This window comes from Buteo buteo, chromosome 14 (assembly GCF_964188355.1).
Source record: "Buteo buteo chromosome 14, bButBut1.hap1.1, whole genome shotgun sequence".
Taxonomy (NCBI): Eukaryota; Metazoa; Chordata; class Aves; order Accipitriformes; family Accipitridae; genus Buteo; species Buteo buteo.
The window spans coordinates 30839073-30865453 of NC_134184.1; the positions used below are offsets into that span (position 1 = coordinate 30839073).

Below are 26381 nucleotides of genomic sequence, written 5' to 3' on the forward strand. Positions count from 1 at the left end.
TGGGCATCTAGCAGCAGGCCAAGCTCAACCCACCACAAGCTGTTGCATACATCTGTTTAAAAGAAACTTAAAATCCACTGGTTCACATTAAGCATTTGTCAGAACAGAATTTCAGACCAGCATTTGCCTAAAACTTGCAGACAAGGTTTTTCTATTGGAGCTTTTGCGAGAATGATTTTGTACTTCACCACTTTTCCCTATCACTATATCCAAAGTCCGACACAGGTAAGGATTTCCAACACTCATTTACTACCTATACATTATTTGCAGAATTACAGAGAATAATTTTTATATGGAAAAATATAATATTAAAAATCTTACATACAAGGATGAAACATAGCAACAAAAGGCTGCTCACAGAATTAACATCCAGTCTTTCTGTCACCAGTTAACGTGAAAACTCGCCCTAAAGGAGTTTCAACAATGATATTAACATAATATTTTTCCTTTTTTTTTTTCCCTTTTTTCTTTTTTTTTTTTTGTATTTTTTTTAACCCCCCATAAAGGAGACACACATTAAAAATAGCAATGTCTAAAACAACATTATTTAATTCTTAGTCAGGCACCTGAAGATTTGGCTTTGAGCATCTTCTAAAATCAGCAGTCATCAGAACCGAGTTTCACGGAGGCACCAGTGATGGAGTTTCTGAAAGCGTCCTCCGAGCTGCAATCCGCAGACATTTGGGGCAGCCTCCAGACTTGAAGCACGATTTGTGAAAGCATGTTTTGCACTCTGTTTATCCATACGCGCACAGTTTAACATTCAGGAAGAAACAAATTAGAAAAATGAATCAATAGCTGTGTTCCTTGAGGGATGTTCTATCTAGTTCACCCAAGTATAAAAGTAAATAGAAGCAGTGCTAGGCTGTGACAGCAACCACTGTTAATAACTATGACTAAACATTTTGGTAAGATTTGCAGGATTTACCATGAATGTCAGCAGGATCTCATATAGCAGCAGCATAGCACTTTCCCAGGCTGGATCTCATGTGCAGACCCAAAAAACAGCCTCCCCCACCGCAGCCATAACTATGCTCAGGCAAGTCCCTGGGTTTTCCTCTCTGAATTCACTGATGCAAGACAGCTACCACAGGCTGGTTTTCAAAGATATATGCTATCCGTGGTTTTCAAATACACATGCTTTCAGTGAAGCAAGTTCTCAATGTTTTCCTAAAATAAGTCTGAACAGTTTTACACACCAACATCCCCCCCAAGGAAGAAAGAAAAACGTTTGGTCTGGAACATACCTGTGCACCTTTTGCATTTGGCAATCTGATATGGAAAGAGCAGATCTGCGCTCTGACAGAATTCACAGATAAACCCCTTCGCTTGACAGAGCTACAAAACAGCAAAACAGTTGATTTATTCTAAGAAAAACTTATTTGGGAATGTCAGCAGGGATATTCCTCACACTAGCAGCCACAAGGACACTAAGAGCCCTGGCTTTTCCTTACCTCGCAGCCATCCACATGGGAGGTAGAGCTCTTCAGAATATCTTTAAGAAGGGGCAATAACTGCCCTCGTTTGATCTTCACCAGATCATCCAGTGAGAAGAGATGCAGCTCCTCTGTCAGATGGCTGGGAACCTGTTCAAATTCTTTCAGTACACTGCAAAGAGAAACAAAAACCAAATCAAGTTACAAAAAAGTTGTTTTTCAAATATATTTGAAGAATAAGCCTCTTTTGCTTCTCTAGTCACCCAGGGATCATATAAGGCAAGTCTATGCTAAATCCTACCTCCCCTCCCAGTCTGAGATCACATTAACAAAAACTGGAGGATTTGGTATTTAGAATAAAAAGTCTGCTTTCAATGTGCATTCCTCAGGCATTGGAGCTGCCATGTGCAGTTATCCCAGCAATTCTTAAATAATGTGTAAAGGGCTCTCTCCTACCTCAGGAACAGTATGTAAAATCCCATACAGCATCTAATGCAATAAGCTAGGGTTTTTGTTTTTTTTTTTGGGGGGGGGGGGTTTTTTTTTTTTTGCAAAGAGAACTTTGAGGGTTTTTATCCCTCATAGGTCACTATTGGGTGAAACTATGCTTGTACTGAGTGGGTGAACACTGAAAATATAGCTATTACTTTTAAACTATGACCAATGTAGGAGGCACAGTGAGGATCCTAATGCTTCTTTCTATAATAGAATCACAGGTGGTTGTTCAGAAGAGAGACATTAAAATATATTTATATTTAATTTTGGTGAACAACAAGTAATTAATGCATAAAAGAGGTCCATGCCAAAGAGAGAAGAGCATCTACTTTTAAAGCTTATTGTGCTTATGTTTGTTTTTAAAAAGGTCAGCAATTCTGCAGTGAAGGTTTTATCATTCACACTTCTACCTATTAGTTATGCACATAGTTTGGGAAGGTGAATACCATAAATTTTAATCTGAAGCAACAAGCAAGGTCATGTTTTGGTATTTATCACTTTTGGTTATTATTTTCATCTGAATATGTTTATAAAATAAACTGAATTGAGCAGTATGACAGATTTCTGGAAGAAATCTTTAAATCCTCAAGGAACACATTTGTTAATTTTTATTATTTTTTTAAGACAAATCATGTCAGAGATACACATAAGTATCTTCGACCTTTTAAGACTGAGTGAGAATCTAAAAGAGACAGAGTAGGAAAAACTATACACCTAACAAAAAATCATTCAACATTTAAACCCGAATGTCTAAGTATGTTACAAGAAACAGAAAGCTATCACATCAAACCTGTTCTTCACTCAAGATTTGCAGTGCAACAGAAGGAATTTTATTTATCAGCATTTTCTCTAATGATCATATTAACTCATTTAAAAGTGCACTCAAATGCCTCTGGAGAAGAAGGCTCTACAAGCACCTTAGGTACATTTTAATAAACTATTTTTCATGCACAGTCATGGTCCATACCTTTCACCAAACCTGCAGGTTTTCAAAAGCTTTTTTAAATGAAAAAGCTGTTCTTGCACCTCCTAAAAGATGAAGGGGAAAAACAAAACATTTTTTAAATGAAAAGCGATTGCATTTATATATTCATAAGTGAGGAACACCACTATTTGAGCCAGCAACCCTTGTTGGCATATCAAGCCACACCTAAAAATAGGAACTTTGCACTCAGCACAGAATCAAACAAATGGATTTTCCAATGCACAAAAGGCCAAGGAAGGCAAAGGCTACTTTATTCACTGACAAGGGAAGCAATTCCTAACGCTACAAATGGCTCAGTGTCAGCACAGCAAGATGCCAGACCCAAACCCATGTAAGAACAGGTAAGTGCACCCTTCCTTAAGCTGTAGGAGGTACAGCCCTTAGATGAGCCAGCGGTGTTTTCTCTAATGGCCCACAAAATTAAGGAGTCATTAAAAACTTCCGGAGTTTTCCAACAGCCAATTGCCAAGCAGAAGTAAATATTTACTGCAGGAGACCAGCTCCCTGCCATGAACTAAAACTGGAAATCAATAAGAAAACGCCTTCCAAAGACAAGGGGGGAAATGAGACCTCTGGCATAGGTTGGAATCTTCTCCCTCCTCCCTCTTCATCTGAGAGCAGAGAGGGCAAGTCCCAGAAGCGGTGATGGGACACATCCAGGTGCAGAGAAACCAACTCTGCCTCCTTCCCACATACACACATGGCAAAGGACAACCTGCCCCAAGGAGTTTTTCCCAAAAGTCTCAGACCCACAAATTCCCAATAAAAAAAAAAGGTCACACTTACCCTCACCCTGTCCATTTCTTTACTTTTTGTGTAGAGGGCTTTGTTAATACACGACACATTGAAAATTGGGTGCTGCCATATGCTGTCCAGTAGGTGTTTGGAGAAGTTGCATACATAGTATTTTTTGAAGTCCCACTTCAAAAGTATTCGAGCAGGAATGGAAGACTGGGCATAGCTGTGGCAGCAGTCACAAAAGTATTTCCCCAGGTAGTCACAATAGCGGAGTCTCCTGATATATTCTGCAGGTAGAGAGCAATGAAATTGTGACTATTTATAATACTTACGGGATGTACCTCTTGTCTGTATGCCTATTCCGTCTAAATAACTGAGATCTGCTGGAGTAAAGGGCAAGGGATTTTATTTTTTTTTAAGCAGGGGGTTTTATTATTGTGGTAAACACATGCACAAGGTCTGTACTTTGCATTAGAAGAGAAACCTTTCCTCATTTCCACCTTTGTCAAACTGAACTGGTTATATTTATCACCATGAGATCTTAAGAGAACCATAGTTGGCTTTACCCACAAAAAAGAGACACAAGATAAAACACACAACAAAATACTTCCACCAAATGGAACAAGCTGATCTTGAAGTCACACTTCTATAATACTTTTTCATATAAAGAGGTTTGTGGGTTTTTCTCAGCTATCTCACCATCTCAGGTTTGCTCAAGTTAATGTGCCATCACAGACTGTTGACACTTTACAGGGCATCACAAATGCTGCTCTTTTGTGAGCAGACCCAGAACAAGTCTCGAAAGCCACTTCAAAGATTTCTTAGGTGAGGTCTGGTTGTCAGACCTGTAAATCATCATGCTTTCAAGCAGTTCTCACAAAATATCACAAATAAAACACAAGCAAGATTTTGTGATCAAGATTTAAAGAAAAAAAAAAAAAAGGTTTTAAACCACACATTCCATAAGCTTGCATAAAGCTTCCATAAAGTCTCTAAAAAGAGACTTCTGGAAATGTGTAAATTGGCACAGACTAAAAATTATTGAATGAAAGAAAACATTGGAATATGTAAAACCAGCACTTTCCAGCCTGGAAGCTTGATTATTTTTTTAATAGCTTTTCATGTTTTGTTGTTGACTGTCATGAATTTTTACTGTATATGAGAAGGCACCTATCAAGTGTCATATTCTGTCCACAATGAGAAATTCCAGGTAGTGGTAAGATCCCACTGCCTGATTTATTATTGCAGGTACATCCAACAATGAGATTTTCCTTCTAGCTCAGATAATTTGACAATTGTAGTACATCTCTGTTGGTGAGGATTATAGCCAGATTACTAGTAATGGACTTATTAGTTTTTTTACCTTTGGTAATACTTACTGCTTTCTATCGGGGTTCCACAACCAACACACGTAAAGTTTTGGGCAGCCACCACTGCATCTCTCCTGCATACAGAGGCAAACAGTTACACCTTTCAGCATCCAAAACATAGTTTAATTAATATTCTCCCAAAGTGCAAGAGAGCTACACTAGCATCAGCAAAAACGTCCAGATTAGGAGCTGACTCCTACTCCTCCACATGAAGAAAGGGATTCTGGAAGGAGATGCAGATTGTCATTTTAGTGGGAGTCTCCAAGCTATTCTGTGGAGAATACACCATCGACTACTGCTTCTAAATATGGCTTCTTGCAAGAATTAAATTCTTTTCCATTTCCTAAGGTGGCACCAATATCAAGGGGGAGAGGGGAAATACACACCTGCAACTGAAAAAGCAACTGGACCTGCAGCAACACAGGGAATTGGCCAGTTTGCCTACTGCGTGCATGTAACAGCACTTTATGTAGAGTGAGACAGGAGTTTCCCCAAACACGAGCTGTTTTCTCTCCCCTTTCTGAAAACCTACTACCCATAAAATATCAGCAGGGATGTGGGGAAACTCTTAGGAATATTCTCCAGGTAGTCTCACAAAATGAAATTTTCAGGAGTCCAGCTAAGCACACTGCAACCGTAACACCAAACAGTATGTGTATTATCATCTGTAAAAGGGCATGTGCCATATTAATCAGGACGTGCCAACAGAGGGAAAAAGATGCCATCTGCTTTCTAGCGAAGCTGGTGACAGACACTGCAGAAGGCTGTGTCATGCATTAGCTCTAAGCTTAGGTTCTGTTAAATCACCCAGGCTCCTTCCATTAACTTCAGCAGGTTTTAGACAAATCCCCATGCTGTACTAAATGACAATGCTCAGATCCCTTAGACTTACTTGACTGAAGGGTGAATATTAAATATAATCTGCGATCTTGGTGGGGCCCAGCCAGAAGATCCTCTTAATTTGGATATGAACTTTATTTCTTCAGCCAGATTCAAACTGGACTCAAGCTCTCTTGGAATCTCTTCTTTCAGCACCAACTATTGGGAAAGACAAACTTGTGAGGATGAACAGCCCATCAGCTGGACATGTGTTAAATGCTATGAAACATCTCCCTTTACACTCCAGGATTTTAAAGTTCAGTTTTCACCTGCATGTAGTCCCCCTCAGTTAAACTCCCTCATCTCAGTCCCAGAAGAAAGTACATCCCAACTGTTCACAACTGCACATCTTAAATGTGCTGAAAATAGCTAAAGAGAAAAATTTCTAAAAACATACCTAAAGTGAACTAATAAACTGTAAGTACTTGTCTGTATTTATTTTCTCTCTCTTTTTTTTTTTTAAAATGCAGCTTCCCCCTTTCCCTAACAGTGAAGCAGCTGCAGTGAGACAATGATTATTTGGGGAACCAAATAAAGAGCCCGCTGTTTTCGGCTCAGACTCACTCTCTGCTTAGATGAGCTCAGGCAACCAGACAGTTGAACTGCAGAGTCTGTCTGCAGCCAGTGTTTTCTGAAAGCTCTGCATAACTCCTGGGCTGTTGCTTCAGCAGAATTGCTGCCTGGTTCAAAAGATGATCTGAAAGTTAAGCAATACAGACAGTGAAAAATAGCAGCATGTCAGCAGCAGCTCTGCTACCTCTTCTGCATCCCTGAAAACTTCTCTCCCATCCCTTCATTCCTATCCCCTTGCTTTGATACACCCAGGCCCTTGCAGAGCCACAGCAACCACCCTCCAGCAAGACTCCGGGACCAGAGAAACGCTCTGCTAAGCCAAGCGCCACAGACATTTGCTGTCAAGCAACATTCCTTCCCCTTCCTTGGGAGGGCCAAATTTACCACTCCCACATCATTCCCGCCCCAGCCAGCCAAGTCACCAGAAAGCTGGTCCAGCAGAAAAGGCAGTGCCACCGGGCTATTATAGTAAAGATACATAGCAATACCTTTCATCTGGGGAGACAGACAGATTTTCAAGGTCTTCAAGTTCTGCGGTAAAGGAGAAAATTTTATCAAGCCATCTAAGAAGCAAAGCTTATGTTACTCAGCGCTGGTTTAAATCTACCCTCTATGTTACCACGGTGTCAATTTCAAGTATATTCATCTTTACAACATCCTTGCTGGATGTGGGAAACAACCTCAGCCCTGGTTGCAAACAGGCATAAGGAGTCTTATCTCTTCTGCAGATCTCTTGTATCCGCTGATGAAGAGTACTCCTAACAGCAATACATCCTATTATCACCATCAGGCTCCCTTCAAGAGCAGGGTAATCCGTAAGGAGAGACTAAGTGCCTGCTAGTCCAGGTCCAACCAGAAGGGACTAGACATTAATAATATACAGAACCGATAGAGCGCACATGAATTTTTTTCAGCCACTGACAGATATTTGAAGACACTGATCACAAACATGCCAGTTAATGCTATAAAAGTGTTAGTAACAGGTGACATGAATGGAATTAAAGCACACACTTCTTCATTACGTTTATGTAGACAAAATATGTTCACAATGGTAGCATTAGTTTTGGACATGCATATCGTTCTCAAGACAAACGCTTCCCCATTCATACATATCAAAATAACTCTTGCTACTAGAAATGCAGTTTTGGGAGCTAGTTCTTCATTCTTAGATTAGGGAGAGCAGGTAAAAAAAAATGTGAATCTCTAAAACCAAAGGGAGCAGTAAAAAAAAGCATTTGTTATCAGGAAAAAATAAGGTAAAGATTAAATGTTGCTCAGGCTACTTTTAAGGGTTTCTATTTCTGTGTGTGTAAAAAACAGAAGCTAACCAAAGAAACTCAGGAAGTCCTGAAAAGAAGCAGCCCACTGGTGGCTATAAGGGGACACATTCTGCTCTAGTCCTGGAGCAGAGCGAGGGCTGCCTAAAACCTAATTAACCTCTTTAATTAGGAAATTATCAAGTCCTAAATTCTCTCAAACAATGCTGCTGTGGTTAGCTGAGGTTGTGCCAGCTTCACACTTTGCTCACCCACATTCATTGGGTTTAATCCTTAGACATAATTTCAGTCCCTGTATTGTGTTTGCGTGGCAAGGTTTTGGTAGCGGGGCGGTTACAGGGGTGGCTTCTGTGAGAAGCTGCTAGAAGTTTCCCCCATGACCGACAGAGGCAATGCCAGCTGGCTGCAAGACGGACCCACCGCTGGCCAAGGCCACGGCCATCAGTGATGGTGGTAGAGCCTCCAGGAGAACAGATTTAAGAAGGGGGAAAAAAAAACCCCACCAAACCCCCAAAACTGCAGAAGAACAGTAGCTGGAGAGAGAAGTGAGAATATGTGAGAGAAACAACCGTGCAGGCCCCCAGGTCAGTGAAGAAGGAGAGGAGGAGGTGCTCCAGGTGCCAGAGCAGAGATTCCCTGGCAGCACATGGTGATGAAGACCATGGTGAGGCAGGCTGTCCCCCTGCAGCCCAGGGAGGTCCACAGGGGACCAGATCTCCACCTGCAGCCCAGGGAGAGAGGAGCCCACGCTGGAGCAGGGGGATGCCTGAAGGAGGCTGTGACCCTGTGGGAAGCCCACGCTGGAGCAGTTCGTGAAGAACTGCAGCCCGTGGGAAGGACTCATGTTGGAGAAGTTCATGGAGGGACCCCACAGTGGAGCAGGGGTCGAGTGTGGAGTCCTGCCCCTGAGGAGGAAGGAGCGGCAGAGACAAGGTGTGATGAAGTGACCCCAACCCCCATTCCCTGTCTCCCTGCACCGCTGGGGGAAGGAGGTGGAGAATTCGGGAGTCTAGTTGAGCCCAGGAAAAAGGGAGGGGTGGAGGGAAGGTGTTTTGAGATTTGGTTTTATTTCTCATTACCTTACTCTGATTTGATTGGTAATAAATTAAACTAATCTCCCCAAGTCGAGTCTGTTTTGCCTGTGACAGTAATTGGTGAGTGATCTCTCCCTGTCTTTATCTCGAACCATGAGCCTTCCATTCTATTTTCTCTCCCCTGTCCAGCTGAGGAGAGTGACACAGCAGCTTGGTGGGCACCTGGCATCCAGCCAGGGTCAACCCATCACACCCTCAAACCAGCAAAGATATCCTACTGTAGAAAGGAAATCCTGCACTAGTCGGTTATTTCTGCATGTGTTGCAATAAGGAGTCATGCATACTTCATTCTTCTCATTTTCTCATGTTATTTCTCCTGCACTAACATCTACTAAGTCAATGGATTTTCCAAACAATGCAATGGAGCTGTTTCTGCAGGTATAGTTTTAAAGTCTTACCAATAATTACATATTCATCCTCTGAGTCACTGTGGCAATGAAATCTAGTAATCTCATGACGTGATGGTAGATGCACTGGGGAGCTGACAGGCAGCAAAGCACAGCCTGTCCAGAACAAAGGCAACACCAGTTAAACATTTCCAGCATTTACAGAGTAGCTGCAGTTATATTTATATTTGTCTTCGCTTACCAAAACTTTAGAACACAGGCTGTATTTAAAGAGCAATTTAATTTATTTATTTATTTTTATACACACACAGAAAGCCAATTCTTGGGAGACTGTCATACAGCATGTCCCTCAGTTTCTTAGGAAGAAGCTTCTAGAGACTAAACCAAAAGCTTTTTATTATCAGTGGTCTCTCCACTTCTCACATGCAAGCACACCATTCATTTTTCCCCAGAAGTTACATCGTTTAGACTTAAGTTCTACCACCAAGATCAATATTAATCAAGAGACTAAAATCTACTTAAAAATGCATGGGCTGACTCAAGCATTATAGTGCCAGGAGCGTTTATTTTCTTGCCTGAAACTATATGTGAATGAATACTCTGGTCAGTTTCACTGAAATCAGTTGTGTGGCCTGATCTGCATAGTGCAGAAGTAAGCACGGAAGAACAGAGCCAAGCTTCAAATCCTGCAAAAAAGGATTTAAGCAGAGAGAAAACCAGCCAACTACAGGCACAATCTATGGAGAGTTGTGCTTGGCATGTGGCACTTCAACCTTACATTTTCTTTTTCATGTAAAAAAATTAATTATAATAAATAAAACACAGATGTGAGCATTCAAGAGGAAGCATTTGACCCACAGGGAAAATACTTGTGGCATAATGATCCTGAGGGAACACAGCTCCCAAGACACCAAAGAAGGTAACAGAGGATTTGGTTCCAAGCAATGCCCGAATTCATTTAGTATTTTCTTGTCCAAAAATAAATGGCAAAGGCTGTCAGACAAGGTTGCATTATAGACTAAGTAACTTGCCTTCGTAACCACTGTCTGACGAGGCAACAGAAGAATCAGACTTCTTCACTCCAGGGTAAGAAGATAACTCCGAATCAGTGTGATAGCTGCCATCTGATCCACTTGTTTCCTCCACACCCCAGGACTCTGTTTGTTGGTTTAGGATATTACATTTCATTTTTTCTAGGGATGCTATAATCATATCTGCAACAAAAAAGTGTGCATTTTCCTGGACACAAGATTAGAACACTCATTAGTACACAGCATATTTTATATTTCCTTAAGATGAAGTTAAATATATTAATTTTTCCCTGTACATTTTCAACTCAAGAAATGAAAATGCAAGGCCATCTCACCTTTCATTTAAACACAAAAAAACCCTACCCCAAGGGAAATTCAGAGACAACATGCAAAAGGCAACTGCCCAGATAATTCTCGCCTTTGATTAAAACATACAATTTACTTTTATCTTACCCATCTATTAGATAAAAAGAAACTTGATTACATGCCTAATTGATGAATATGTATGCATTTTAGGGACATAGTCTTCTAGTTACACTATATTATTTAGTATGCAAGCATGAATCCATGTAACCTATTTAGTAGGATTTAATTTCAAGTCAGTGTGTACAAGCAGGTTTGCATGCATACTAACTTGGATGGGGTCAGAAGTGGAAAGTTTTGAAGGGACTATAGATCTTCAGGTGGTGGGTAGCATAGAAGCTAGTAAAATGCTTTCAGGTGTTAAGACTTAAGGCAGTGAAGTAGGGAATGTGCAGTGAGAGAGCTTACAAGGTCAACTCAAGGCTGCATAGAAAGTCTGTGATAATGGTAAGTGGGAACCTAGCTCCCCAGGGTTCACACCACCTTAAATAAAAGGTAGATGTTTCAAAGCTTCACGGTAGCATTTCCCTGCCAGACAACCCCTCCCCATGGTGTCCCTTGCCATCTTGCCTGCCTGGGTCCCCCGTTCTCTGGGAAAAGGGAATTTGTAAAGTCTCCTCCAGCACCACTGAGACATCCAGTCTCTTCAACGTCACTGCTGCATCCCTTGCTCCCTGTGGTCTAACAGAGCATCCCACCAGCCCCCCTTGTGCTACAGCTGCTGGCCTGGGCAAAGCTTCCCAGCCCAGGCTCAGCTCAAAAGTGGATGCATCATGGAGAGACACATGCACGGATGGAAACCCAGAGATGCCCAGCATACTCTCCCCCTCTCCCCTCAACTGCACACATTTGCATTGTGCAAAGCTAAACCTCCATCTAAAAAACCACAGCAGTATCTAAGGCTAGAGATTCTGAGTGCAGAATAATTAAAGCTTTATAAAAGTGGCTTATGCTCAGAAAATTGTACCGCTTGGCGTCAGTATTTGTGATATCCCCTACAGCCTTTCCCTCCATGGAAAGCATGGAGACAGACATCAGTGTTTACAAACAGCTAAATCTTAAGGACCACAACAGACATCACTGCTTTCTTATTCTCCACAGCCAAATGCATTTAGAAGAGATTAATCTCAACATTAGAGAGAGCCCACAAGTCCCTGTGGGTGTTTGAAGAGACTTTTATCTTTTCCCTAAGACTGATTAACATCACTTAGCTTGGTGCCCAGTTTCTCCCAAGACAACTTTCAGTGAACTTCAGGACACACCATTAGCAAAGGAAAGAATTAAACAGCCTTTTGCCTTTTGGGAAATAAAGACAACATCTCCTACTTTAAAGATTCAAAAAGACTGCGTGGCACTGGTTAACCCCAAGTTACTGGCAGAACACAGCATATCAGCACGTCCCGCTGATAAAAGCAATTATGAGTGTACCTGGGAGAGCTGTGTTGCAAAAAGATGGAACAGGATACAGGCATTCTTGTACTCAGCATGACTATCAGCTTTCAGCTCTGCCTCCTGATAAGTCTGTTACCCTAGGAAGCAGTCCCAACTCAGCTGTGACACACCAACCCTCTCACTTCTCTTCCCTCCCACTCGCATCAGTGGAAAGTCCCTCTAGATTATCTGGCCCATCTCCTTCCTGGCACACGACTACAACGCTCAGAGTTGCTGACACTACAAGTACCTTAGTTTTCAGTCTCCTAAATTTCAAAGAGATTATTTCACAACCTAAAAGTGTTTTGGTTTGTTGGGGTTTTTTTGTTTGTTTTGGTTTTTTTTAAAGGCAGCTTCACTCATAATGGACTGAGCTCTTGATATCTTTTAACCTGTGATCACATCAGCCCCAATCACCTGCAAAGGAGAAGTAGCTGATGCGATCTTGCCTCACTCAATAGTTCTCAGACTGTGGTTTCTAATCCAGACATCTACTCACTGGTCTCCTGGTGACTGAAAGCAAATTACTTTGGTTTTGGTTCCCACATTACAGATGGAGAAACATTCTCTCCTTTCACAAAAAGCAACATGAAAAGCTAGTTAACTGAGTTTGTTGGGTTTTGGTGTGTGATTTATTGGGTATTTGGGGGGGGGGGGCGGGCAGGGGGTTGTTTGCTTGTTTGTTTTTTAAATGCACCTTAGGGACAGCGAGAGCTTCAAATCAAAAGCAGAACTTGCCACTCCAGTAAAACCAGTGCTGTGCACAAAGATGATTACCTCTTGGGCCCAGGACACAGGACCATATGCACATCCACAGTCCAGCAAAAAAATCTCCTTTTCTAAGCACATTTTTAAAGCTCTTTTGTTTTAAATCCTACTCATTGCGATAACCTGAATTATAACATTAACCCTTCTTTTCCAATTGTTAGAAAAGATTTAACATTTAGCACACCGAGTTACATGTGACAGCGTTATCTTCTCATCTTTATCTCTGTTTATAAGCTCAAATGGGCTGCCTATGTGTCAACACACCTAAGTCCATTTGGGCCTCTTATGCAAATTCAAAAGCCATGCGAAACTGCTTAAATTACTGCAAATGTTACAGTTACTGTACTTGTTAATCACACTGTAATTCTTTTACAGCAATCTCACATGCTCATCATAACCACACACAAAAAAAGCCAACCTCTCCCTATCTCCTCATAGAAAAAGCATGAGGTAAATGTCATACATATGCATGTAGGTGCAACAAATTCGACATAACATATCCTAACATAACTTTAAACTGACTATAATAATCTTAAAGTTTGGTCTCAAGGAATTTGTGGGAAAATGATAGAACGAAAAGCAGAAATATACAGTGCTCTAAAATATTTCCATTCTTTTAAAATAATTAAAATATTTAATGAATGGATTAAGAGTAAAAATAAAGGAAGAAATAGGCATTTTAGGTTTGTAGGTTCACCCACAGAGGGGAAGAAGAGGGAAAATACAGTATTTGTAAAGACTAGTCCATCAGAGAGTTCTGTTAGTGAGAAATGCCTCCTGTCATCTGGTTTTGCCACTATAAAATAGAAAAAACAACGACAGGAATCTTTATTGTCCTCACCTTCTCCACATCTTCTGGAAGCATGCAGATGTCTTGCAACGAACGATTCAACGGTATAGCACTTATGTTCAGAGTAGTAGAACCTGTGGGTATAACAAGAACTTTTATTAGTTATTTCTTTCTCTGCAGCTCCCAGGACGCATGCAGGGTAATTTCCAGAAAGCAAAGCAAACTTTCTTTCCCCAAACTGAACACCGTTGGGGCTGGAGGTTGTGGTGGAAGTCAAGAAGAAAGAGAGAAATACGAGGAACACGTTGGCATTTGAACTACCCTGGCAACCTGAAGCATGAGTATCAGCTACCAGGGAAATGCAGTTTAAATGCCATGCGGTGACAGCACCGCTGTGCTCCCAACACCAGCCCTCTCCCAGCTACGGCCTGAGCTGCTGGGCTCAACCACAGCCAGAACCTGGGGCTGGGATTACAGTAACGCTCTGCAGTTTGCAACACAGCCAGCTAACACTGCTTTTCTGCTCATTCACAATAGCTGGAAGAAAAAGAAATCTCACTGCTGTCTGGGCACGCAGAGAGATGCATCAGCCTTAAAAGATTCCCTGAATCACTGCTGGCATTGTGTGACTACAGCAAGTTTGGAAGAGACTTTGCAGTTATGTTTCCATACCTCGAGGAAATCTCCCTCCTGTTTCCAAATGCAACCCATACTGCATGGTAATATACGTGCAACTGGGGCAGATGCATTAGCCACAGTACTCCCTGCTTCCCAGAATAGCAGTTTTGTTTTCCTGGCATTTGCTGCTGAGTATAATGAGCACGTGAAACAAAAGTCATCTCTTTTTCCGGTTAAGATCTTTTCACTATGCAGCAGAGCACACATCTGGTGTTCTCTAGATGTACCATGGATTGCTTTTTATATATAAGTATGTATATATAGTCACAATCTTCTTCCCCAGAGAACTGAAGGTGTGAGATCAAGCCCTCATGTTTTGTTTTCAAAGCACTCACAACCACTGCTACAAGAAATTTACTGGAAGGATGACAAAGATTATATATAATGTCTATGGATGTACACACTAATGAGACACGAAAGGAAACTCCTGTTTGTTGGTTTTCTGTTTGCATTTTTTTTTTTTTGTTTGGGCTTTTTTTTGTTTTGTTTTTTGTTTGGGTTTTTTTTGTTGAGGTTGTTTTTTGGGTGTGTGTGTGTTTGTTTATTTTAACACTGACTGGTGTTTGTTTATTATTTCTTCTTTGACCTTATAACCAAACAATTTCTGTTTCACTGTGGTGATGTTTACAGGATAAAATAGATTGTATCTAAATGCTACCACCACACATGCCATTTAAAGCCGTTGCAGATAACATGGCTTAATCAAAGGCTTTTTGTAAAACAAAAACAGAAAAACACTCCTACATTTATTTAAGTCACAGAAAGGATAAAGAGGTCCCACAAAATATGAGGATTTATGAAAACTTTTTCTCCAACTAAAGGGCACTCTCAGGCCTAGTTTAGATTCTTTATATTGCCTTATTTATAGAAACCATGTTACACTGCCCACAGCATCAGTGACATCAGGCTGGAAAGGCAATACTGTGCTCCAGCGTAGCAACACGGACATAGTGTTTTTTACATAATTATTAATACCTCCATTGTGTATGCCATGGAGGAAAAACAGAAAAGCTGATGATCTGACTTTTCAAAACAGATTTAATCACCCAATTAGGTTATTTTAATGCCTATTTTATGATTCATCTTACTGGATAAACAGTGTATGGGGAGTACAGGGAAGTGCTAAAGACTCTACAGTTTGATAAAGCCTACATTCTCATCAGTTAAGATAACAAACATTACTCTATGAACTAAAAATAATAAACAGAAATAAGGAAATGGGAAAACTATTCCTTTCTCTCTAAAATACAAGATGCAATTCATCTTAAATATCAATTTGAAATCTAATGGGAGCTTTCTCTTTTGCTTACCTCTTGCACCTTTAAGTGAAAAGAACGTAAAGTCAGAAGGAGCGCGGGGAAGGAGCCCAGCGCATCCAGCAATGGGATGCAACTTTGGGTCTGATGCAAAAAATAATCTGGTTGCCCTTCTGCTCCTGAGCAGTGTTGCCTGGAGGCTGCTGGGGCTGGGGAATGAGCCCTCAAGAGCCACAGAAGGAAGTGACCTTGACGCACACAGAGGTTAGAAGCAAGAACAAGCCCTGTGAACTGCCAGTGACACGCCAACCACAACAGAGCCCCCAGACAACACCAAGTTCAGTCACAGGCTCTTCATTAACAGTGATGGAGCCTTTTCAGAAAGAAGGTTGCATGAGGCCACCAGAGAATGGCCCTTAAACGTATGAACAAGACCTAACAGGAGTCTCAGAGGACCAGGAGAAAATCCTGCTGAAAAAAATTATTTATGCTGATTTAAGTCATCTTCTGTCATTTTCTTATGTCTTCTGCATCCCTCACCAATTCTCCTATGGGAAACAAAAGTGAGAAACCACCACCTCTGAGACAGCCATGGAAAGGATGGCAAGTCAGGAGATGCTCTTGTGTAATTCCTGCCTTCAAATCAGGCATTTTATTTCTTTTTTTCAGTTTGCCATTTGCTTTTCCCGTGCTCAAAGTCCCACACAAAGCAGGGGAGAATGAGACCTCACTGCCCTCACTCCAGGCTACCCAGTGGTGAGTTAAATGGCTAGAAGCAACACAAAACGATGAAATACAGAAATTTTCACTTTATACAGAACAAAGTGTAACGCAGACAGAGCCCACCACGTTGCACAGTGTCTAACAGGATCCTGGCTCCCGTGAGGCGTATTTGTTAGTAAAATCAAGGATGCTACTTCTTCAGTCACCTGGCAGCCATATTCCTCCATTTGCTTTCTGGAGAGGCAGCAGCATTACTGACCCAACGCAAGCTTGTGACACGTCCTGCTCGTGCCAGAAGATCGAGTCACGCATGATTGATCTGTTCTTACACACGTGCCTCGCGGTCCCCGCTGACACCAAGAGCCTGGGCTGTGTTTTCCAGACCCAGATACCCAAACCTGCACGACTGGCCCCAGCTGGCTCCAACCACCCTGACGGGCACCTCTCAGCTACACGGGGCCAACAAAACACCCAGCAGAAGGAAACCACCATAATCGTCACCATATTAACTGATGACGACAGCCTATCCCAGGTGACAAAGTTGTTATTATTAAGAGCTCCCAGTCCTCCAAATGGCACGTGCCTATTTGAGATCTTGCTGCCAGCTTGAGGCCTTGGAGGAGCTCCGAGTTAATAGCTAGGAAGGAACAGAGCTTGGCAGGAGCGTCACCACTATGACTAGTATTGACCAAAGGAAGAAGACAAAAAAAAAAAAAAGCCAAACCCACACAAAACCACAAACAACCCAGCCTCTGCCATTTTTATTTATAATACAAAGGCAGGCTGAGTGCTCTCTGCTGTTTGCTTTCTTTCCAGCAGAAAGTCAGGCCTCAGCTGCACCACCTTTCCGAGGCTCAGCACCTAGTAAGAATAAGCACTCAGATACCAGTAACACCCTTTATAAATAAAATAGAAATTCTTCATCTTGCTGTAGCGAAGACTGTTCATATCAACCTCAGGTATTAAACACGAGGGGATTGTTCTGCTGTCCTAGCCAAGGCGCAGGGGCAGCCCAGGAAGGCCAGTGGGCCTCATGGAGGCACACGCAGCCCCGAAGCCAAGCTGGCTGCTCCACCGGCCGTCTTGAGGACACAGTTCCTCGCCTATGGGCCTGCGCTGCCCTGAGCCCCCTGCCACTGCAGGAACAGAAGGCACCCTTTGCTAGGAACCCTCGGTCTGCGTCTCCTCACAGCCAACATGCAGGATATCCATATGGTCAGAAACTGGCGAGCGGTAAAAAGATCCTGATCTGTATCGGATGGGGCTATGTGTCTCTGAGACGGTGGGAAGAGGTCTGGTACAAGCCAATTTAGGCCTAATGAGAACGGATGTTAATGCCCTGCCTCCGAAATCCCAGAATCAAAGGAATCCCTCTCCTCCAGCTCACATCAAACACAAGGAGATGTCCCAGGGAGCCAGCACACACCAATGAATCACAACCAAACGGCCACATCCATGCTGTCTGCTTTCGGAAGGAGGATAACAGTGAAGACAAGATGAAGTTGGTGGAAGCCTCTGCCAGTGGATGTTCTACATTGCTCACAGCTCAGCGATTTTTACGTTTTACCAAAGGTTGCATATTACAGAAGCATTTCTGCATCATGAAACAGACACCTACTGCAAACACAAGTGTCTCCTGTTTCACCAAGTCCAACCCTCCGGCTCTTCTTCGTTTTTAAGCTTTCTCTTTCTCCCCTCTCTCCTATTTTGTATGATAACATTTGTCTAATTTGCAATCACCATAAACAAGGCCCATTTCAATTACAGTTGTCTTTCCTAGCACAGAAATCTTAAAACAAAAATGGACCTGTAAAGTTACCTGTTTGATTGACTGGCTCTGACTGGGAAAGTCCACTGGGAGAATTGCTGTCACTGTTGCTGAGGGGCGAAGGCTCCAAAGCATCAGGGTATTTCAACAGATCTGCTGGCTTACCAACAGCTGAATCAGAAAGAAACCTTGTGAAAGTCAAGTCTTGTTCAGGGGAGGTATAATGTTCTTTTCCAGAATGCACGACAGCTGACATGACAGTGCCTCCTGTTAATGTCACCTGGGTAAAACAATCCCGCTTCAGAGGGGACACGTCTGCAAGAGTGAAACCATTCAAGGAGGAAGCAGCACGATCCCCATCAGAGTAACGGGGACAAAAGAAAGTATCCAGCGAAGGTTTAGAGGAATCATAGTGTGTGTTGTCCCAACATGCCCGGTGCCTTGTAAACCGAATGTCCGTTTGTGTACAAGCAGCACTGTGATGTGCAGAATCGCTGTCGCTGTCGTCACGGCTGTCCCCGGCGCTGCTTTCTTCCCACTGTTCCATGTCACTGTCCAGATGCTCAGCTCCCTGCATTGTGGTCTGCTCCTGCACCAAAGAGGGCTTCAAACCAGATGCATTTAAAACAGACATGAGAATGTCTTTGATAGCTTCAGCACTGTCTGGGTATGATCCAAAACTTCCAGCATGTCCGATCACTGCTGGCCTTGAGTATTCGTCTGTTCAGAAAAGGGAAGAAACCGAGAAGTTAGGAAACAATCCTAAGAAAAGGTTAATTTACAACCGTGAATAAAACACACGTTATTTTTGACATAGTGAGAAGACAGGAAAGAGCTGAATTCACAGACCAGTCTCTGCTGCCACTTTCTGCAAGAAAGCTCTTGCTCTCTGCAGTCAGGAAGCAATTCTGTCATTGATAAAGCTAGGTAATAAACCAACAGTAAAGTATGCTGCTGCTAGCCAAACACAACCAGTTAAGACTTTAATGGTGACCAATTGTCAGCATGCTCAAAAACATCATTGTTCTACAAAACTGGATGAGGTACAGCTACCTGTACAGGTACGGGTTCTATTGCCAGTAGAAGGTCACGTTATAGCAAGACATATGGAGGATCAATAGAGCAGGAAGAAAAAAAAAAAAGATACACTTAGTAATAAAAGGTCACATGCTTGAGTGTTTCAGTTCAGTCAGACACTCCTTATGTGGAAAAGGCTAAAGTAACCTTCAGTCAGTTATTCACAGAGGTGGCAACGTTTACATGAACCCATAAAGAAAATCAGCTCTGTCACAGTGAGTTCATTATAACGTCTCTGAAGGAATCAAAAGTACTGCCTGCCAACATCCTACGTGATCTACTGCAAAACTTAGTTCAACAGAAAATGGAAAACTGCTTTTAGCAGCAAACATGGCAACATTAGCCTGATATAGAAGTGCACACTCCCACCAGTAGCTATTCAAGAATAAACTGAAGTCCTATACCTTGAACAAAAAGCCTTGCAGGAACTGCCATCACCCAAGCAAAGGAGAGATTAGACACAAAGTCGACGTTCAAGAAGAAACTACCAACCACATCACAACAATGAAGTTAACAACTGTCTCCTTTGGGGAAGATAAGTCGGTTGTAAAATTCTAAGAATAGATACAATCAGGAAGATTCGTTTCCAGGGCAAAGAACTCTTAGTTAGGACCACAAGGAATGTTAAACACCGCTGGTGAAAAAAGCAGCAAGTCTTGCAGGCTGCAGACTTTGCCCAGAGGTTGCTCTCCTTGGACATATATCAATGGAAAACAGTAAACCTCTCCACGAGTCACTCACCTGGAAGCCAACATGCACTCAAACTGCGTGATAAGAAAGTTTACTAATGAAGGGATCAAAACCGAAACAAACACCCCCACGTACTTTGGAAAAGCAAGTCTATATGAAGAGCAGCCCTCATCAAGAGAAAGCTGAAAAAATTATTAAGAACCTCATGTGTAAGCTATACCACAAGAACTGCTAGCAATGCCACCCTAGTAAAGCCAGGTCAAAATTAGCTAAGGAGTTCATCAGTGATTGGGACCAGCCACCTGCCACTTATCAGGACAAAGGCCTTGCAGAAATAGCAGCAAAACTGCACATTTTACTGGCTATAATTGCAAAGAAACACCTTGCCAACATAGCCAGCCATGGCAGCATAAGGGCAGAAATGGGAAAATAAAAGCTAGCTGACTTTCAAACAAACATATTTAAATCTTTTCAGGAAAAGAAAGCAATTTTGGTAACTATTGACATTTCAGTTGCACAGGAATACCTTAACCTGGGCTGCAAACAGCATCTTTTCTGTGCAAATATTTAGTCTTACTGTCTTCAACTCTTTTGCTCTGCTCTCCTATTGCAAAACCCATCCCTGCAGACTTTCCATCCCTCTCATCCTCTGTCATCTCCACTGCTCCAGCATCATGGAGCATCTCTAGCACTAATCATACAACCATGACTTATTCTGCTAAATACTTGTTCTTAATGGATTGTAAGAGAAAAAAAGAACAAGTTTTAAGAATTTAACTCATGATTCTGCTCTGCCAAGCTTAAGAAAAGAAAAAAAAAAAACCCAAACGAACCAAAACCCACATTTTAAGCTACTACCAGAATAGGTTAGTTCCAATAAGAAAAAAATCTCAAATTCAGTTTTGCAACTAATACTCATGTGAGTAATTATGGTAATCTGTTAAAATCCGAAAAGCTATTTCTTGAATGAACAAGGAGTTAACCCACCAAGAATCATCTGAACGGTTCAAGTATTTTACTCCAGCACTCAAAATGACACCGTAACTAAAATGGCCAAACTACCATTTAAAAGGCAAACCAACCCCATACTTTCAAACCGTGCAATATACTTTGATGTTGTCCCATCTTCAAAGCCAATAAGCAAGGTTCCCTCTCCAGCCAGACTATACTTCAGTGCACACAAACACTGATAGCTTTTGTTAGCACTACAGGCACCAGCAAAGCTCCCCAGAGGGAGGCATTTTAGAACAAATTGGCATACCTGAGAGAACGGAGATTTGAGGTGTCGGAGCTAGGCAGCTAATCCTTGCCGAGGGATTTGAAGAATACGCTGACTCATTGAAAGCCACCTTTAGGCTTTCGTGGTTTAGCTAGAACAAGAACACACAGGCAGACAATTTGGTTATAAGACAACAGTACTCTGGTAATGATACCTCTAGTCTCACAGACATCCCAGGAGGAAGAATACCGTGCTAAGGCCTGCCGACAGTCACCTAACCACTGCCTGTATTTCTGGTTGTCTGAAAATCTCCCCAGAAGCACGCACCACCTGAAGAGCACAGGCATCTCAACTCTGCATCTCGCATTTCACTCCAGAAGGCACGTGATCAAAAGAAACTCTCCACGGTAGGAGGTAGGAATATTAAACGTGTATGAGGCATATGCGAGATAAAATGCTGAATCAGATGTCTGTATATCTGTCAAAACAACAGCAATGAAGTGGAAAAGAATTCAAGGAACCACCAATCTGTAGCTGGAAGCACAGGCCTGTTTAGATGCTTACAAGCTACAAGGTAAATCTACGAGGCTCCGACTCCACAAGCACCTGATGCATGTGCTGCTTGATCTCCCAGCTGTATCGACTGGGAGCAAGCGTGGTCACATAATCACGTCTGCCTAATTTGATAGAACATAGTACCTGTGGTTCAACGTCAGCGATCTGGCTGACCCAGCACAAAGTGAGAAGCGACACAAATAGATAATACTTGACCTGGCATACAGCCTGCCAGTATAAGCTGACAAAAATTTTGAATGCATTTCAACTGACTAGGCAGGCTTATACCAGATCAGCGTTTCGCTTTGTGTGGTCATGACGCTTCCGATTCGGTATTTCTAAACCCAAAGCCGGATTTACCATATTGTCAAACCAGCATAAGCTCAGCCAGGGCAAGCAGTTTAGCGCAGATACCCAGGGGCTAATTCCAAGGAGGGAGTAAGATACACCCAGGACAGCAAAGCAACAGGTCTCCTCCCCAAGCTCACAAATTCCTTGCGAGGGTCATACATTTGTCTCCCGCTCTCTTTCCAGTGCCCCAAGTTTGCCACGGACCTGCAGAGCACATCACAGAAACCAGGGAAATCAAAGGGGTGCCATGCTCTGATGGGCTCATCGTTAAAGGCACTTAACCAAGGCGTACCTCGTGCCTTCTCCCCACTCACAGACATCAGTGAGATGTCTCCACACAGAAGCATCCCCAGGATGCCTCTGGCCCTCTCCTGCACCCTGTGATCCCATACAAAGAGAAGGGAGTTAAAAGGCATGCTGTCCTCTGCCATCCTGTGTGGACCTCTACATTCCCCATGTGGTCCGGTCGGAGAGCGAGGTGACTCAGAGCAGATCTAGCCCAGATACCCTTCAGGCTGACGGAAAGCAGAAGAAATTAAAACCCACAAAGAATTTCCCTTTTAACTGAAGAATAACATCTCAGGCTAAAAATAGTATGCTGAATTTCAAATATTTAGTGTTTGATTATGCCAGTGCTTAGAAAAACACCCCTTCCAGTGTCTGTGATAGTGCTTTCTTTTTTTTCCCTCTGCACTAATTTAGAGAACCCGTCATGTAGGCAGGCTTTGTACATATAAATATCATATTGTCAATGTGACTGGATAAAGTAGTTCTTACAGGAACTCATTTTTTATTACTTACTTTTATTTTCTAAAAAATTGTTTTTAATATCAGCAGTTAAGAGATTCTATCTCTTAGGATGCAAGCATCACAACTGCCTGACACCAGGGTGAATGCAAGTACTTCATCTGTAAGTGTTAATACGAAGAGTGCTAAGTTTTAAGATTTTGGCTTTTTTAAGCAACCCTCCCATCTCTTAGATCTTATCAGAAGCAACCCGTGTTCTGAGAATTCAGATAAAATATTTCCATTTACTTTCAAGATGTTATGATTTCAACTGTATCGGATTGAGAAAGAGCTCCTTTAGTATTTAACTATTAAACTACAAAAACCAAAACAAACCCAAAAAGCAATTAAAGAGCACTTATAAGGAAATATGACAACAGAGGTGCATGAGAAGTACCACAACACTCTGCCATAACCAGTAAAAACCACTGACTATTTGACATCTTTTATAGGATGAGACGGCCTTTCCCTGCTCGGTATTGGGACTGTATTTCCAAAAATAACTCTGTAACGAAACCGCCAGCATTTAAAAATATTTACCACAACCACGGACAACTAAAAGCTATTTTTTTTTTTTTGAAAAAAAGTGAAAAAAAGCTAAGGAAACCCCTGAGCCAAGGTCGAGATGCCTTCCTCGCCTCACCTTTTTGGAGCAGGGCTGCTTGAAGACTTCTGTCCTGCTGTAGCTGGCGAGAGCTACTGCACGGAGAGACATGATGGGAAAACATGCATTTTTTTGTTGTTGTTAAGTACCTGGAAGCAACAGAGAAAGGAATTACAGTCGCGACCACGTTAACCGCGATTCTCCATGTGTTTCACAGACTCTACATTTAATTTTCCGAGCTGTTTCCCCTCTTGGCTTTGCGTGCTTACCGAGAAGCAGAGCGCGGCAACACTGGAAACCTGTCAGAAACAGCCTAATTTAGGATTATTTTTAAAAAAACCACAACGGGAATGCCTACCACAGCCATAAGGGGATCGCACCGGCCCGCCGCGCCCCGCCGTTTGCTGTGAGAGGAGGAAGAGACGAAGCCCTGGGAAAGGCACCGGCCACGAATAAAACCCGGCACGGCGCTGGAAAGCCGCGTAGCCCTTCACACGCAAGCGTTTAATCCGGAGAGGGGGAGAAAAAAAAAAAAAAAAAAAAAGCAAAACAAAAAAAACAAAGGGGGGGGGAAAAAAAAGCGGCGCCTTGCGAGACACCGGCCTCCCCCGCGGCCCCACCTGTCAACCGCGGCTCCCGGCTCCTCCGTTTCGGCGAACAACGCTCGATGCCGCCCGCCGGGCCGCAGCGGAGGGTCCCGCCGCCTCACCGCGCTCCTCCACCGGCGGCGGCGGGCGCCCGCCTTCCCGCTCTGAGGGGACGAAGCGCCGCCCCGGGGCGGGGCCTCGGCCGCCGTGAGGGGAGGGGCGGGGCGCGGGTCCCTGAGGCGGCTGAGGTGGGCGGTGGGGGGGGGAGGCTTTGGGTGCCGCCGCGGCGCTGAGGGAGAAGGAAAGCCGGCGAAATCAAACAGAACCGGCGCAAACAAATCGAAAAATCACCAGAAAACACCTCCGGGGAGCGGCTAGGGGCTTCGGGCTTGTGTAGGTTGGGGAAAAGGAGGCTGAGGGGCGACCTCCTTGCTCTCCGCAGCTTCCTGAGGGGGGGAAGCGGGGAGGGAGGTGCTGAGCTCTTCTCCCTGGGGTCCACTGACAGGACGTGTGGAAATAGCTCAGAGCTGCGCCAGGGGAGGTTTAGAGCGGGCGTTAGGAAGCGTTTCTTTACCAAAAGGGTGGTCGAACGCTGGAACGGGCTTCCTAGAGAGGTGGTCGGTGCCCCGAGCCTGCCACTGTCGTTTGGGCAATGCCCTTAACAACGGGCTTTAACTTTCGGTCAGCCCTGAACTGCTCAGGCAGTTGGACTAGATGATCATCCTGCGTCCCTTCCAACTGAAATAGTCTGGTCTGTTCTGTTCTAAACCCAAACAAAACCGAGGTAAATCAATTGGGTGTGTGTGGAGGGTGTTTTCTCAGTCAGGGTGAGGCCCGCAGGCAACATGTGCAGACACACCTCGAGGATCAGCTGTATCGGAGGGTTTACAACCAGCTGGCACATTAAAAATGACAAAAATCCATTCTTCCTTATCTTTAGAAAGGGATTGAGCCATCTGACAGGCCGGTCTCTGAGTCAGCTGCGTTAGCGAGCTCAAGGCTAGCAAACTGCAGTTCTTTAGTAGCCGGTTTGGGCTAAAAATAAAGTGAAGGAATGCTGAGCTGTACTCGTGGAGCTGAAAAATGGCTGATTGTCCCTAAAATGCAAAAAATATGTGCGCGAACATAGGAAATTGCAAACCATGAGGAAGTAGAAAGGCAGAATCCAGATGGTACCATGCAGAAGTTAGTAGAATCAGTAAACAGAATGCAAAAGAGTTGAAAATGTTCTGGAGTGTTTGCCTCCCTTTTTAAACACAGATGATAACTTGGCCAGTAAACAGGGCAGTGGATTTGGGCTGTGGAAACTTAGGGGTAGCCGCTGGCCAAGCTGCACAGTTGTCTGAACTTGGTCTGGATGTTATCCTATGGTGAGGGTTTCAAATTCCCGGCTACAAAATGGTAATTTCACATGGCTATGTGTAGAAATAAATTCTACTTTTGAGAAACTTACATGTTCAGTGGGGAAGAACAGGTAGGAAGCTGGGAAAGGCTACAGATTTATTCATGGTTCTGCTGGATTTCTTACTAAAGTCTGGCAAAAATCAGCTAGAGAATTTGTGCTTCGTTCCCATAAAGTTTTCCAAACTTCTTACATGAAAGGCGTTACACAAATGCAAAATACTAAATATGTCTGAAAGCAATACTGTGCAAGAAGATTGTGGTAGCATTTCAAAGATTTTCATATCCATTCAGTGCCTTTTTTTCCTCTCTGTGCTGCTGTCTTTTTGTATATGTGCATTGTCAAGAACTTTGTATTGTGTCAGAGCCTTTGCTTGGGACGAGATTAAAAGCCTCTCTACTTTTCGCGGATGTCACTAACAGAAATATTAGAAAAGTAGACAGATGCAGAATCACAAGGAAAAAGAGGAAGGAAATGCCAGACTGTTTTTAAAGTTGACAAGGTGGAAACTCAACAAGACCAGAGTGCACCAAACTGGCATCTTGCCCTAGTACCAGAATGACCCGCATTGGTTTAGGAAGAGGAAAAAAACAAGTTACATTGTCTAGTGTATATGCCAAAATGAAAAGCATCAGCAAAAACCCGCCCAAAAGCTTCCAGCAGAATATCAAAAACCAGAAGAATGAGGTTGGGAGCAGAGACGGTGGATTAAGAGCTCACTGTAGAGGAATCTTCCTACTTTCCACATTTTGGGCATGGAAGTAAACGGATTGTAAACTTCAGCAGTAGCCAAGATATATACCACAGTGAGATCTGTGAGCTACAAAAGGGTATACTGAGTAGAACTGAAAGCAGATATCCCTGGTGTCTCTAATACAGTTTATTTAAAAACATTCAAGGCATTGTTCCTGACAGGGGCCCAAGACAGTGCTGACTCTGTAATGTTTACTGTAATGTTTACATCAAATTGTGTGAAAGAAACAGGCCAGCTTTTTAAATCAGGGAAAGGAGTATTTTTAATCACACAACTAAAATAGCTCAACCTTGGCAATAATTTGGAAGACTTCTACAGAGAAGCCCCAAAGGCTTTTTTTTTTTTTCTTTTTTT

General features: G+C 42.9%; 1 protein-coding gene across 2 annotated transcripts; it reads right to left on the minus strand.

Annotated features, from left to right (window-relative positions):
* Nucleotides 1-235: 235 nt before the first annotated feature.
* Nucleotides 236-24022, minus strand: RUBCNL (rubicon like autophagy enhancer). Of its 2 annotated transcripts, none has more exons than XM_075046201.1 (16): nucleotides 23905-24022; nucleotides 23324-23433; nucleotides 21031-21139; nucleotides 18054-18722; nucleotides 13629-13711; nucleotides 10226-10433; nucleotides 9246-9350; nucleotides 6965-7007; nucleotides 6468-6600; nucleotides 5917-6062; nucleotides 5034-5098; nucleotides 3703-3941; nucleotides 2899-2960; nucleotides 1455-1608; nucleotides 1248-1338; nucleotides 236-733 (listed from the first exon to the last, which is right to left on the minus strand). In XM_075046201.1, exons 2-16 carry the CDS (start codon nucleotides 23393-23395, stop codon nucleotides 621-623), a joined length of 2292 nt encoding a protein of 763 aa, XP_074902302.1. In that variant the 5' UTR covers nucleotides 23396-23433; nucleotides 23905-24022; the 3' UTR covers nucleotides 236-620. The 2 variants fall into 2 exon arrangements, with proteins under 2 accessions (XP_074902302.1, XP_074902303.1); XM_075046202.1 differs by lacking the exon at nucleotides 23905-24022 and adding an exon at nucleotides 23643-23670.
* Between the last annotated feature and the right edge of the window lie 2359 nt (nucleotides 24023-26381).

Excerpts from the sequence above, each read along its gene's own strand:
- RUBCNL (XM_075046201.1), bottom strand. The coding sequence starts at position 23,395 with ATGTCTCTCCGTGCAGTAGCTCTCGCCAGCTACAGCAGGACAGAAGTC. Across the intron at positions 5,099-5,916 it reads AATATTCACCCTTCAGTCAA|GAGAGATGCAGTGGTGGCTG; the intron begins GTAAGTCTAAGG and ends CTCTGTATGCAG. Across the intron at positions 1,609-2,898 it reads ACCTGCAGGTTTGGTGAAAG|TGTACTGAAAGAATTTGAAC; the intron begins GTATGGACCATG and ends TTCTCTTTGCAG.